The sequence below is a fragment of the Leptosomus discolor genome, chromosome 9 (assembly GCF_034619465.1).
Source record: "Leptosomus discolor isolate bLepDis1 chromosome 9, bLepDis1.hap2, whole genome shotgun sequence".
NCBI lineage: Eukaryota > Metazoa > Chordata > Aves > Leptosomiformes > Leptosomidae > Leptosomus > Leptosomus discolor.
In genome coordinates, this window is record NC_141399.1 from 14,008,606 (window position 1) to 14,022,426 (window position 13,821).

Genomic DNA, 13,821 nt, shown 5'->3' on the forward strand with positions numbered 1-13,821 from the left:
AAGTCCCAGCGCTGACAGAATGCCAAGGTGAAGTGCAGGAGGGCTGGGGAGGGCAAGCCTGTGAGTCTGCCGAGCATCAGGTACCACCCTCACCCTAGCAATCCTGCAGCTCGGCTGGGTGACGCTTCATCACAAGGAGAACTCAGCCCTCCTCCGAGCAAACCCCACTATACAGGGGCTGGCTGGGGGACCTCCGGGCTGGTCACAGCCATGCTGATGCCTCAGTCAAACCCTGCACCAAGGGGTCCAAGCAGCGCAAGGCTCCAGCAATAGAAGACACCAGCAGAGCTGCACTTCTGCCCCGTCTTCTAAACCCTGCTCACCTACTGCTCCCACTGCCATTTTTCACCAGCCTCAGCAGGAGAGTGGGTAGAAAATCAGGCCCAGAGGGCTGCAGGCTCTCCTCCCAAAAAGCTCTCTGGCACCAAAGAGGGGCACAGCTCCAAGCCTCTCATTTCTGTGAAAGCCTCTCTGCAGCTCCCTGCTTCCCCGAGGACAGGCTTGGCTCAGCACCTATGATTAGTATCAACTGTACTTTCCAGGGCGGGTAATTAGTTCAGGTGAGGCAACTACTGACAATTGGCTGCTGTGGCCCCTCTCTTGGCAGGCACCCGAATCCTAAACAAGCAGCTCACATATCAAAGGGGCTGCCTGCTCCACAAGCAGATCCACCCTGTATATCTGCCCCAGCCCTGCAGCCCCATGCTGGGGGGTACTGACAGCTTGTCCTGCTAGAGACCAGGGAAACCTGGAGCACTCAGCACAGGTCTCTAGCAAGCACTCTCTGTTTTCACTGCTAGGTTTTATGTACCCAGAATAGCTCTGTATGGTGGAAAAAAAAGTCACTGAAGCGCCACGCAGGTGGCGTTGCAGAGCCTCACATAGGGTGCACACAACGATGCACAGTATCCTCCTTTCCAAATCCTCCTCTCTTCCAGCCAACAGACAAAATGCCAAGGTGTCAAGGAGGGAAAGCAATTGCCTAGAGGTAGGTGGAGGGTGTGAGCTTCAAAGAGGGAACTTTACTGGGAGAGGATAAGACAGCACCACGCAGAAGGGGAGGGAGCAAAGGCCAATTCATACACCGGACTAAATTTATCAGCACAGTCTAATGGGATCCCAAGTAACCTTCCAAGTGAAGTAGCAAAATAAAACACTTAAGCCATTGAAAACTAGACTGGTCAAAGAGCCCCGCTGAACAATCCCGCATTGTCCAGGGAGCCAGGAAACAGATTTATTAGGTCACCCAGGCCATCTCCAGTTTCAGTGAAATTGCCCTGTTCTAGGGATGGTTCCAACTCCCTCCTCTGGCACTGCCACTGCCCTTCACTGGGCAGCGGAAACCACAGGAAGGGGAGGGGACAGGTCCAGCGAAAGATCTCACTTTTTCAAGGTTTGGGAAAAGCACAGAGGTAGGACACTGCTGTCACGCCAGACATTTCCCTGTTTGGATTCCCTTGGACTGAGGCTGCTCCAGTGGAGGAACAGCAACACACCCCTACAGCGCAAACAGCACGAGACCTGCCAACGAGATTAGAGCTTCAGGTCCTCCAACACAGAGGGATTCTGCTGCCAAACGCTTGACGACTCTGCACCAATTCCAGGTTACGCATCCCAAGCCCCTCACTAAGGCTCACAATACGGGTCTCTGCCAAGCAATAACGCTCTCAACTCCTCAATGGGTTTCCCCTCCCCACCTTTTAGATCCCCAGTCTGGCTGCTTGTTGCTTTATCAAGGCAAAACGGTATCACAAACCTCTCGATCCTCAGAGCTGGTGAGATGCCAGTGGTTCTGGAAGCACGGACTGCCACAGCACCCAAACACGACAGGCGCTACAAGGCAGAGTGCCATCGGAACTGCAGCCAGAAGACGCCAACATCCTGGGCACAGCTCAGCCCTGACTCCCAGCTGCTAGGAGGCACCCAACAGCACTCTGCATCCCATGCCACTCACCAGGGCACTAGTCCGGATCAGCCCAGATACCCGGATTTCCACAGGATAAGAGCATCTACAAAATACCTTCTGACACTGCGTAAGCCAGCCACCTTTGCAGAGCTGCAGCCTCTTGGTCAGGACAAGAGAGCGGGTGTTAGTCCTTGCTGATGTGCTGGGAACACGCTGCTCAGTGCAGCCAGCCTGTTGCTTTTTCAGAGAAATAGAGCAATTTAGAAAGCAGCAAGTTGCAGAGGGGTTTGAATCTGTTCCTAGTACAGAGCAGTGCAGGAGGGCCTGGGGAACTACTCAAGGAAGTCCACCATTCCCAAGCAGATACCTCCAGAGAAGAAAACTTGTAGGAATTGCTAAAGCAAGGATGTACGTCTCCCTTTCCTTGTATTTCTCACCAACTGCAAAACACCCTGGAAGCTCACCTGGGGGAGGGGAAACATATACCAATGGAAGACAAAAGAGGATTACAGTTTGATTGCAGTGAGAAAACCAAGACGGAATCATTTACTGGTTCCGCAAGGCTTGAGGCGTAAGTGAGCTCGTTTAGTTTTTCAGCCCTCAGTGCACTTGTAACGAGCCAGAGCTTGCGACGATAGTTAAACCCAAATTGCATCAAGAACATTTAACAGTTTCAAACTTGCCTAGTGTACGCAATGAGTTCAGACACACTGACTCTCTCATCAAGAATCCAGATTCAGCACAAATGATTTAGCACACTGGATTAGTCTCAAGTGTAATGACTAACTCCTAGAAACTTTTACACTATTTTTAAATCCCACTTGTCAGGGCAGCACCTGGAAAACAAATGAGAATCCCAGGGAGATTTATCCCAAAGACAAAAATTAAACAGGAGTACCTCACAGCTCCCAAGAGCAGCTGTGACAGGCTAGTGCCACCTGGTGGGAAGCTTTTCTCCATCCCCCTTGCTCAGTTTCATCCTTTCTGTTCCATGTTCCAGCATCCCGGAGGCAAGACAAGCGAGCAACAACCGGATTAACACCAGAAGCAGTAAAAAAGGGCTCGGTAGCTCTTCCACCTATTCCGACCTGGAGATTATCTTCCAGGTATAGGCCAGGTCAGCCTGTACTTCAGTCAGCAGCTTCTCAGTTATTGCATAGCTGAGACTGGCTGGATAGAGGGAGGCTCACCAGCAAGAGGAAGGCGTAGACCAACACCAACATACTCCACAACAATCTCCGCTCACTATTGAGCTGGTTTACAGATAACCACAAAGCTTAAAGAGGAGAGCTAACACACCCCCATACAGGCTCTGGACAGATGTTTGTCTAGCAACAGCTCCAGCTCCTCACACCATCCCAACTCTGCTAGAGACAACTGCCTCAATACTGAGGCAGCATCAGGCAAGGCCAGGCTAATCACCTTCACCACCTCCAACGGGTCGGGGGAACTCAGCCGACCAGTTTTGTCTATAACTGGTTAGGGAGAGGGCTTGCACAAACTGCCCCTACCGCAGAGGCGGTCACTCCAACAAGAGGGTCCAAATAGCCAGGCCAGAAACACTAACACCACACCTCAGAGACAGGAAGAGGACCAACTTTCCATAGATACATTTTGATCTCCTTGACGAGCAGGCGCGCACAGAGGTCCCCTCAGATGAGGGCCCTTTGTTCTCAGGTCTGCACAAACAGCATTGCTACTGCCAGAGTTTGACCATGCTGCTGCCTGCACAGAAGGGCACAGTGGAAATAGCTAGAGCTACCCTGGCAGCCTTGTACCACTGGAAAGACTTCCTTCAACCAGCCTGAAGAGGAGACCACTAGCCAGGACATAGTCAGCTCAGGACAGTGGAGACAGCACTGCAGGTACACAGACAAGATTCTAGCATGAGCCAGACAAATCAAGACAGATTGGTCCAACATCTCACCAATTTGGCAAGACTAACAACATCTACAAACACAACCCAGCAAGACATGATGGACTCCCAGCAGAACCAACTCCATATAGGATATATTTATTTTTATACATTTAACACCGAGAAGACAGCCATTTTGATGGGACTCATCTTGCCCCTGGTGTACAAGACATTCAGAGCCAGAGGGAACCTCACAGTCCACAGCTTCACTATTTCCCACTTGCAGGGGCATGTCCTAGAAACGGATCCAGTACATGGCACTGCGGATACGGTTGTAATCCAAGAGCTGTTCAATGGGACCTGAGTGAACAGAGCAAGAGTTAGTCACTGGAGACATGGTTAAAATCCCTGTGCAGTTTGCCATTGTCTTAAAGCAGATGGCGGCAGAGCAGACTGCACTCATAATCCAGAGCAGCTATGCACAAAACCAGGCAACTACAGCTCAAACCTGCATCAGGAAAACCAGCAGACACCATTTCCTGGCAGAAAAAACATTACTTATTGCCTCAGAATAAGTCGTTTTCTCGCATTGCCCCACAATGCTCAGTACAGCTCCACATACAGGTATAAAACACAGGGAGCCATCAAGTCACAGAGATTTGTCTAGTTCATTCCAACTTCCTGTTCAAAAACCATCTCCCTTCTCCATGCTGCTCCACTTTGAAGGCCAGAGGAAACAGCTGCATGGAGGAGGGGAATCCACAACACACAGGAAGGAGGCAGCAGAGCAGAGCTGAGCTGCTCAGGCAGGTTTTCTGAGAGGAATTTGTCCTTGGCCAGACAGACATGCCAGAGCAGCACAAGAGAATCAGGTCCCTTCACTTCCCTTACATAAACCACCATGACCCCAGGGTAAGGACACCTGGCAGGCGCCGCTGGGCCCGCACCCAGCTATGGGACTCCCAGTCTTAGTCATGGCGCCACAGCAAGCAGAGAGGTGGGAGGACAGCCAGCAGCTCACCGCCACTGTGTCTCCATCACCTGCAGGTTTGATCTCCTGGCAAATGTGCCTTGGCACATCTACTGTGAAGAGGTAGGATACCAGCAAAGAACCAGAGTGGTTAGGAGGCCAGAACAGACACATGAAAACTGCCTGCAGCTCACTTCCACTCAGCTCTTGACCCCTTCCTGTTTTTTGAGCTACCACGTACTAATTGTCGTGTACTACTTACCAACTGCTGCAATGGCTGGGCATTTGTCATAAATGTATTTACTGCAGACGTCTCTCACCATTCTTGCATCAACAGCCTAATAAATATCAAACCAGCAATTAATGACCCTTCTAGCAGACCTGCACTTCTCAAAGTTTGAAGTTACTGTTGCCATTACATATCATGACCATTAAAAAAGATATTGTCAGGCCCTTGGGGGCCATCTGCACCAACTGTCCGTCTCTCATCTGCAAGGACAGCTAACGTTCAACACAGCGCATTCTTCTGAGGGTACAGAAGACACAGCAGTCTAATATCCAAAGCCTTCCAAGGGATGCAGTGGCTGCAGAATTACACAAACCAGATGGCGGCCAACTCTAGGGAAACTGTTAAAGGAATTTCAAGTTGTGCTACTTAACACAGGCATATGCCCTCTTTCTAGGATGGACTCAATCCAGCCACAGGACACACTGAGTCTCTGCCAGAGATTCTGACATATTTATATCAGTGTCAGCGAGCTAACCGCCTGGACTCCAGGCAGCTCGACTAAGGGATAAGTAAGCCTCATGTTACTGCAGCAAACTAAGGCCAGAAAATGCTGACACCAACCACGCTCGGGTAACCCAACCAAAACAAACAGATACCTACAGCAATCCTGGCATCCCACTCCTCCAGAGGGATACGGCGTCCATAGTTTAAGAGATGGCTTCCAATATTCTCACACACTGGTGTAGTACCTAGATGTTGAAGATATTACATTGTCAGCGTAGCAGAAAGCCTTCTGGAATTGCATAGCCTCATCAGTCAAAGCAGACAGAAGAAACTGTAGCCATTAAACTGGCTTCTAACGAAGTACCAGTTGCAGTCACCACTCTAAGCAGCTCCAGCAGGCGTCAAGCAATACAAAGATTGCTTCACCCGTCTCCAATGCGTTACAGCCAAGGCAGACCAGTTTGAGAGTCTCAAATCTAACTTCACCAGGCAGCACATTATTCACTCGGCAACAGATGGACTAGAAGCTTACAGAGTCAGAGCTAGCCTGGAGCACAGCGTGCTGCGGTCAGCTGCTTCGACAACACGGCAGAAGGAACACAGAGCAGGGGAAAGGAAGTTTCTCCCAGTGCCTGCCAGCAGTACTGCCATGTTTGCAGAGGTCCTGCTCCCCAGGAGGGACAGAAGCGGTAACCCTCTGAAAGCTGCACAGTGGTCAATCCATAAACCAGAACATACCATCCAGTTGAGCCACCATGGCATTTCGGAGATAGTTCTTGGCTCTCTTCACCTCTGACTCTGTGGCACTAGTGCACAGACGCATCCTGGAGAGGAGATGGAAAGACCACTAAAGCTCTTGAAGATGTTTGTCTGCTCAGACAGAACGTGAATTCCTCCCTTTCCCAAGTCTCTGCAGAAATAAGCTATTATCAACAACACTTGCCTTGCAGGCTTGAGATTCATTCCTGATCACCGCAGAGCAGCTAAGAACTGGGGAGTACTGCACAGCAGGAGGCAAGAGCTCAAGCTTACAGGCAGGGGATATCAGCCAGCTGGTTACACGCTGAGTTACACTCACAAAGGTCTAACCAGTGCTGGTGCTGGCTCTAGCTTGCCCATGAGGCACAGCGGCAAGCAGTCTGTGGTACGCTATCACAAGAGAAGGAAGGCATGTCAGCTATTCCTACGCACTATGGAAACTGATGCTGAAAGAACAAGACAGTACCACAGAGTCTGTTCGGACTCCAGCTGCTAAATCCCTTCTTCCCCTGCCAACTGCAACGTCTCTAGGGCAAGGGCTAACTCCATCTGTGCCATACACAGCGTGGCTCAGCTCAATTTCTGATGTAGCCTCAACCCATCACTGGGATATACATGTATACAATACGATGAACAGACAGAAGGCCCCCAAACGCTGGCATGGTGCCAGCAGCAGGGCATTTATCAGCCACAACACAACAGTCTGAAAGGCAGGAGCTCTGCCTGCTTTGCTCAAGCTTAACAAGACAATGGAGATAGATCTCTTGGGCATCTGGGAAAGCCTTGTCTCTAAGGAATGATCTCACTCGTATATAAAAAAAAAAACACCAACAAAGCCTCAGTGCTAGTACTTGGAAACACAAATGAAAGTCCTGAAGAGCTCTAAGGGATTAAAATAGCTCCTCAAAAGCCATATCCTAAGACATTTATAGAATCCACTTACAGGATCACTTAACCAGAATGTGAGTTACCAAGAAGTTCATAAAGAGACACAGCTCTCTGAAGGCCTCATACGCTCCCCCCACCAGTTCAGTTTCCCACAAAAGGGTCAGCTCTTAAACAGGAACTTTTCCTGAAGTTGTACTTACCACTCCCCCTGAGCACAGTACAGCATATCATCTATGGACAGAGGGTCGGAAACAAAATGGAAACCAAAGAGGCCAGTATCAGAGTAAGACGTGTTGAACGTCTGGAAGCTGTGGCAGAGATTATGCTCCACAGCGAGTGTAGCCAGCCGGCTGGACTGATTCTGTAAATAAGGAGATACCGTCAGCCATTTCAGTCTCACAGCTTCCTCACAGCTCAAATTCTTTCCAACTGAGCTGTTTTCACAAAGACCACAGACAAGACAGAGTGGAACACTTCACTGAAGAAGAGCTTAATTTAGACCCTGCATGTGGTCAACAGATGAGATTCACTGGTGGAAAAGCCACAGACAATGGCCTAAGAGTCCATCCAGCAAAACCATTTCCTTTCCGAGCCGCGGATGAGGAGCTGGTATGCATACCCCCGCAGGAGTGGAAGAAAATGGGAAGTACAAGGTCTCCCAGTTGGAGGGATTAGCACAGTTATGCAGGCCAGACAGATTCCAGACAAGAATGGATGTCACACTGCGGTTTTAAATGAGTTCCACTTGCTTTGCAGTTGTAAGGCAAGCCTGCATCATGAGACTATAGAGTACTCTGTCCTGCTTCCATCACCGTCCCTACCGACTGGTTAGCTTGTGAGGGTAGGAATAAGCTGCTGAGAATCCATCAGCTAAACCTCTTCCAAACTTAGCAGAGAAGGCTCAGTTCATCTCCCAGCATCACCTCTCAAGAACTGCCCTGTATTAGCCTCAATTACACCTCTGTCCTACCTTCCAGACTCTTAACCACTTCACAGTTGGAAGCTAACCACACCAGCCTCCTGTACAGCACATTCACCCAGGGTCTTCATAATACTGCATACTGAAAGGCTCCAGGCTCTCCCTACCACACTCACAAGCCTCTTACCTTACCACCTCCAAAAGTGCGGTCGTAGCGCCCGATGATGGCATTAGCCACATTGAGGACAACGTTGTCTGGATCAGCCCATCCTGGCCCCTCCACGGCAAGAGCAATGTGGGCAACGGGCAGACCATCATCTCTGGCACGGATCTAGGAAATCATCAAGGAGCACAGGAGAACTGCATGAGCACTGTGGCTTTCTCTGCAGTCTGCTGCAATGCCCAGCTGACAACTGGGGACTTGGTATTATCCCAGTGAAATGAAGTAAGTCTCAGGCACTACCGCGCACACACCAGCTGCTCCGATATGAGTTTTCCAGCAGATGTTGTAAGAGCCTCACATTTCTAATGGATTTGGCTACTGTCTAAAACCCAACACATTTTGGCTTTGGCAATAAGCCCCAAGAACAGAACATGGGGGCACAACTAAGATTCTGCGTCATCAGCTTCTCTGAGATATACAAAGAGATTTTTCCTCTCAGAAGCAGTTATAACTGCTTTCACATTCATTCAACAGTTTGGCAACAGCTGCTCGTTAGTTTAGGACCAAAACAACTTTACCTCACTCCCTGTGAAGCGACAGCGTGGGAGGACAGGCACAGCATCCTCTTTGTATGTAAAAGGCACTCCACTGAAGTGTTGCCTAGCTACATCTACCAGCTCTTTGTGGGAAATACCTGGCAATGGGGGGAAGGAAAAAAAAAAAAAGAAGAAATATTTGCAGTCTTAAACAGCTTAATTTAACAAAATCATTTGATTTTACATTAGAGATATGTGACAGAGGTTTGATCACCAGCTTGAAAATACCCAGGCTTCCCAGAACCACAAAGATCTAGAACTTACCTCCAGCAGCTGCCAGGACCATACGAGGTGCCTTGAAATGAGTATCAACATATGAAGCTAGATCTGCTCGAGTCAGATGCCTAGAAAGAACACAGAGAGACCCAGTATATCAGCATCTCCGAGTTGGAGGGATGAGAGGCTTAAGAGAAGGAAGCTCACACTGCAGAGACAGCAGTGATGTTGTTGATTCTTAGTTACATACTTCTTAGAAGCAAAACTGCACTGCCTGTGTTTGCCCTGCACTCTAATTCCAGACAGAACACAGAGAATGGAAACCAGTGGCCAAGATGGAGAGTTAAGGATAGACTTCCATACAGAGTAGCGAGTACTGACCCTGGTCACGGAACTACCAGCACCCCAACAGGCATGTATGCTCAAGGCCACTGCTGCAATGAGCAGCCCTAGCTCTTAATTTCTCCAACGGTGTCAAACTGACAGGTACGGGAGAAGGTTCAACCTGGCCCTACCGACCTCATGCCTTGCGTGAGGGGGGTTCTAATGAACGTGTGCAGTATTACACCGTCACCAGCACCAACTGGGAAACCACAGTTAAGACACAATGAGAAGCCCGTGGGCACAGATCACCTCTGTGTAGACTGGCTTCCTTGTGCAGTCACCACTACTGAGAAGCAGCAGTCATGCACCCCAAGGACTGAACCCAGGGGCTGTGTACCGCGTCCAGCCTGCTGCTCACTTGATGTTCTCTGTGGTCCCCTCGACAGTGCGGGCCAGTGCAGTCCCCTGGAAAGCAGTGGCATGAAGGTAATCAAAGGTAACCTCCGTCAAGTTGCTGTCAATTTCTTTCATCTCCTGAAGGATGATGCCACGTTCCTTCTCGATCTGGGACTCCTCCAGCGCACAGTTTTGCACAATGTCAGCCAGCAGCTCTACAACTGCAACACATTTCCTACGTTAGCAACCCCACTGCGACCCAGTGCTGCTGAAAGGAGGAAAGACACAGGCAGCAGGGACACCACAAGAGGAGTGAGTGACAAACCACGCTGGAGAGGGGATGCAACACGAGAGAGATGAGTACTACTCGCTCCCACAGCATCAGGGAGGGACAAACAACAGTTTCAGCATGAGGTCTCCAAGTCAGCTTGCCAAGCAGCACTGCCAGCACATCACGCCAGTGGAAAGCAGGCAACAACCGCAGGAGGTGAAGCATGTCAGAAGCAGGGCACTGTTGCAGAAACACACTGAATCCGTACAGGGACTGTGACATCTACAGCTTAGCCGGCATCTATGGCAGGGCCCATAGATCTGACTCAAATCACCAACTCTGGACAAACCCAACCCAAAGAGGAGTCTGCATGTGGTACTACAGAGCACAAGCAACACCTGCAAGAGCTGCACTGAGGACTCCCGACACAGCAGCTGTTGCTGACTTCAGTTTCTCAGCTCCAAAAAACACCAGAGACTACTGAACGCCCCCAACCCCCTTCCTAGTGCAGCTGGACATAACATGAGTTTTGCAAAATTGTTTTTAGGAACACATGAACTTGCAGCCTTGAAGCACCGTGTCACGGCAGTGCTCTCTTCAACTAACAATAGGGCCTCCAATTTACTGCTCAGCTACAACTTCACTCCATAGTCTGTGGTTGGAGGGTGCTGTTGGGAGAGAAACACAAGCACACGTGCTTTCCTACCCTCCAAACCAGACTTTGCCCACCAGCCACCCTACCTTTGGGCATGTCCTTGGACAACGCTTTTATGTAATAGGCAGTCTGCTCCCGTGAGGTGTACCCGTTCAGGTGAGCACCCATACTCTCCACCTCCTTCTCAAAGGCAGCGCAAGGACGCTTCTTGGTGCCCTAAAAGAAAACAGATAAAGGACAATTATGAAATGAACAGATTTCCCTCTCAGGCAGAACTAAAGCAAGGAAAAGAACAATAAAGACCTAAAACAATAAAACCTGTCACATGATTCATAAAAGCAAAGAGCAAGTGCAGAAAGCAAGAGACTTAAAACTTGGCTTATTAACTCTAGTTAGAGGATGGTTGAAGTGTATTTTGAAAGACCAACAGAAACCCGGCAGGGAAGGAGAAGACCTACACTAAGAAACAACAGCGGCTGAAGATCACATCTGTGGAAGTAACCCAAGAACAAGCCTAACGAAAAATAAGCAGGTTTCTAGTTATCCAAGCACCGATATTCAGAAGAAGCCAGAGCAGGAGCAGAAATCTACTTCTAAGACAGAGCTCATCTCTTAAGGAGCAAGGCAGATGCTGCAGTTGCCTAGGATGGCACAGGCTGGACTCGAGTCAGCAAGCCCCAGGCATAGATCCCTTCTGTTCTAGGGCTGTTCAGCAGATACATTACTAGACAAGCAAGATCTGTAGCCTCTAAACTTCGCTGGTCCACTAAGAAAACCAAAGAAAGATAAATGGCTACAGGAAATGCTGCTTTGAGCTCTGCCTGCTAACCTGAAGAAACAGGCTTCGTAACGCAGTCCTAGATGTGCACTGCACAGTGGCTGGGATAGTCAGGGACTGGAACCACTGCGTCAGAGACTCGGTCTCACTTGTTACTTACAACTTTTTTTCCTTTGAGAGAGGAAATTTCAACTAGCAAATAAGAGTTGCCTTAATCCATGCATCATCCAAGTTGCCACGTATTCAAACAAAAAGCACCATGTAGGTTAGGTACCTTTTGAAGTTCATTTTTATCGAGTGTGCAAAGCCTCTAGGCCTCAGATGACCTGTTTTACACTCTTTTAACAGCTACAGCCTCCGAAGCAAGAGGGCAATATAGAAGGGGAATACTGAGAACAGCTCTCCAGGCAGTCCTGTGCCAGACCTAGCACATCTTACCTTAAAGGCCAGGTGCTCCAGGAAGTAACCGGCCCCGTTATTCTTCTCGTTTTCATAGCGGCTCCCCACCCCGATCCACACACCCACCTAACACCAAAAGCATCAAGGACACACATTAGAAAAGAAAACAAACAGCATGCTCCAGCCTCATGCCACAAGTGTAACAGCAGGGGCAAGAAGTCTGCTGCACAAACATGGCACTAGTAGCACCAAAGCAAGAACAAACACCAGAAACTGTTCCCCGTCCACATTTTGGCTTTTTATCCAGCAGCTTTGCAAAAGCCTTTGCTAGTTTTGCCAGAGATGTAACTACTACTCGTCACTTACTGCTTACACAAAACCTGTAAGGCTAACAAAACTTGTAGCTTGACTACAGACTCATCCAATGAAAGGCTAGGCCTCCTACTGCTACACTGGCCCCAGCAGTTAACACAGACGGTCTCTGTCAAAAGCTTTGATTCAAACGGGGGTTTGTCACTTTTAGAAGACAAGCTAGCTGAGGCAAGGCTGACTGTTCATAAGCCCTTAACCTATCTTAAACTTACCGTACACGTCGGCTGGTTGGACTCCTCTGAAGCTACACGAAGACCATTGTCTAGAGTAGTGACTTGGGTCTCGGGGATATTCTGGAGTGTCTGGGCATAGGTGGCAGCACCTCGGTTCCTTGTCAAACTCAGTAAAGCTGCCTAAAAAAAAACGGGCTATCATCACTACTAACCAGCAGCTCCGGTCTGCCGAGCAGACCTACAGAAGGCAGACTGCCGGGCACACAGATGGCCAAGGTTAGGCCGGACAGGCTCTTTCACGTTTGCATTGGGGCGTTCCTATTTCACACCGTTCGTTAACCGGAGGGCTGGAAATTCAGTCCCACTGCGGAGGAGGGGAGCGGACAGCAGTCCCCGGCAAGCCCCACGAAGGGTGAAGTCCGCCGCTGCCCCCCGCCCGGCCCGGTCCCGCTCCGCGGGCAAGCGGTTTCCATGGCGACCGCCGCCCGCCCCGCACGGGCCGCCGCGTCCCTGTGACCTTCCCGCCCGCCCGGCAGGCGAGGCCCGGCAGCCCCACCGCACCGCCGGGCCTCCCGCTCCCCTTGCCGGCCTCCCCCCGGCACACCGTGCCGCTGCGCCCGCCGCGGTGACTCACGGAGGGGCGAGGGCCCCGCAGCAGGGCCCGCCCGGCCGCGCACCCCGCCCGGCACACAGAGGAAGCCGCCATCTTCTCCCAGCCGCCGACCGACAGCGCGCCTGCGCAGCGCGCCTGCGCAGAAAGGAGAGCCTTGTGGGCGGGGAGGGCGCATGAGCGCGACGCCGGGCGGCTGTCAACGCAGTCAGCGGCACGCATGCGCACGTGGGGAGGTCCGCTCGGGTGGAGGAGGGCCGCATGCGCAAAGTGGCGCGGGCGTGCGGTGGCGCCCCCTGGTGGCGGGAGGGTGCGGCGGCCAGTGAAGGAAGGGGTGGCGGGGCTGCCCGGGGGAGGGGGGTCCCGGGGGAGGGGTCCTCGCCCGTACCGCTCCCTCGGCCGCAGCCCGACGGGCCCAGAGCGCGTCGGGGGTACAGCGGCAGAAGAGGGTCAGAGGGAGGGGGGTGGCGGGCTAGCCTGCCCGCAGCGAGGGCCAGGCCCGGGCCTGGGCCCGGCCAGGCAGTGCCCACCAATGGCAGGGTGCAGCCTTTAAAGTCGCCTTTATTGAGGAAAGTGCATTAAAACGAAGCCTGAGAAACGCTACACTGTTTTATCCGCGACGCCAACCCGCTGCCGGGAGCGGGCCCCCCTTGGGTGGGTCCGGGGGCCCTTCCACCACCCCCCAAACCAAGGCCCGGCCCAGTGGGACAGGCCCCTGCCGGGGCTGAGCGGTGGCGCCGAGCGGGCACCTCCGTATGATGACCTGCAGCCGCTCCATCGCAAGGGGAGCTCACGGCCAGGGCAGGGCCCCAGCTCTCAGAGTCCGGAGGGGCTGGTG

The 13,821-nt window shown here is 51.4% G+C and overlaps 1 protein-coding gene across 1 annotated transcript; it reads right to left on the minus strand.

Annotated features, from left to right (window-relative positions):
- Positions 1-3,904: 3,904 nt before the first annotated feature.
- UQCRC1 (ubiquinol-cytochrome c reductase core protein 1) lies at positions 3,905-13,079 on the minus strand. The gene is made up of 13 exons (XM_086470581.1): positions 13,008-13,079; positions 12,413-12,553; positions 11,868-11,954; positions 10,738-10,867; positions 9,748-9,946; positions 9,054-9,133; positions 8,772-8,887; positions 8,218-8,361; positions 7,312-7,472; positions 6,203-6,288; positions 5,621-5,709; positions 4,994-5,069; positions 3,905-4,121 (listed from the first exon to the last, which is right to left on the minus strand). Exons 1-13 carry the CDS (start codon positions 13,077-13,079, stop codon positions 4,057-4,059), a joined length of 1,446 nt encoding a protein of 481 aa, XP_086326707.1. The 3' UTR covers positions 3,905-4,056.
- Between the last annotated feature and the right edge of the window lie 742 nt (positions 13,080-13,821).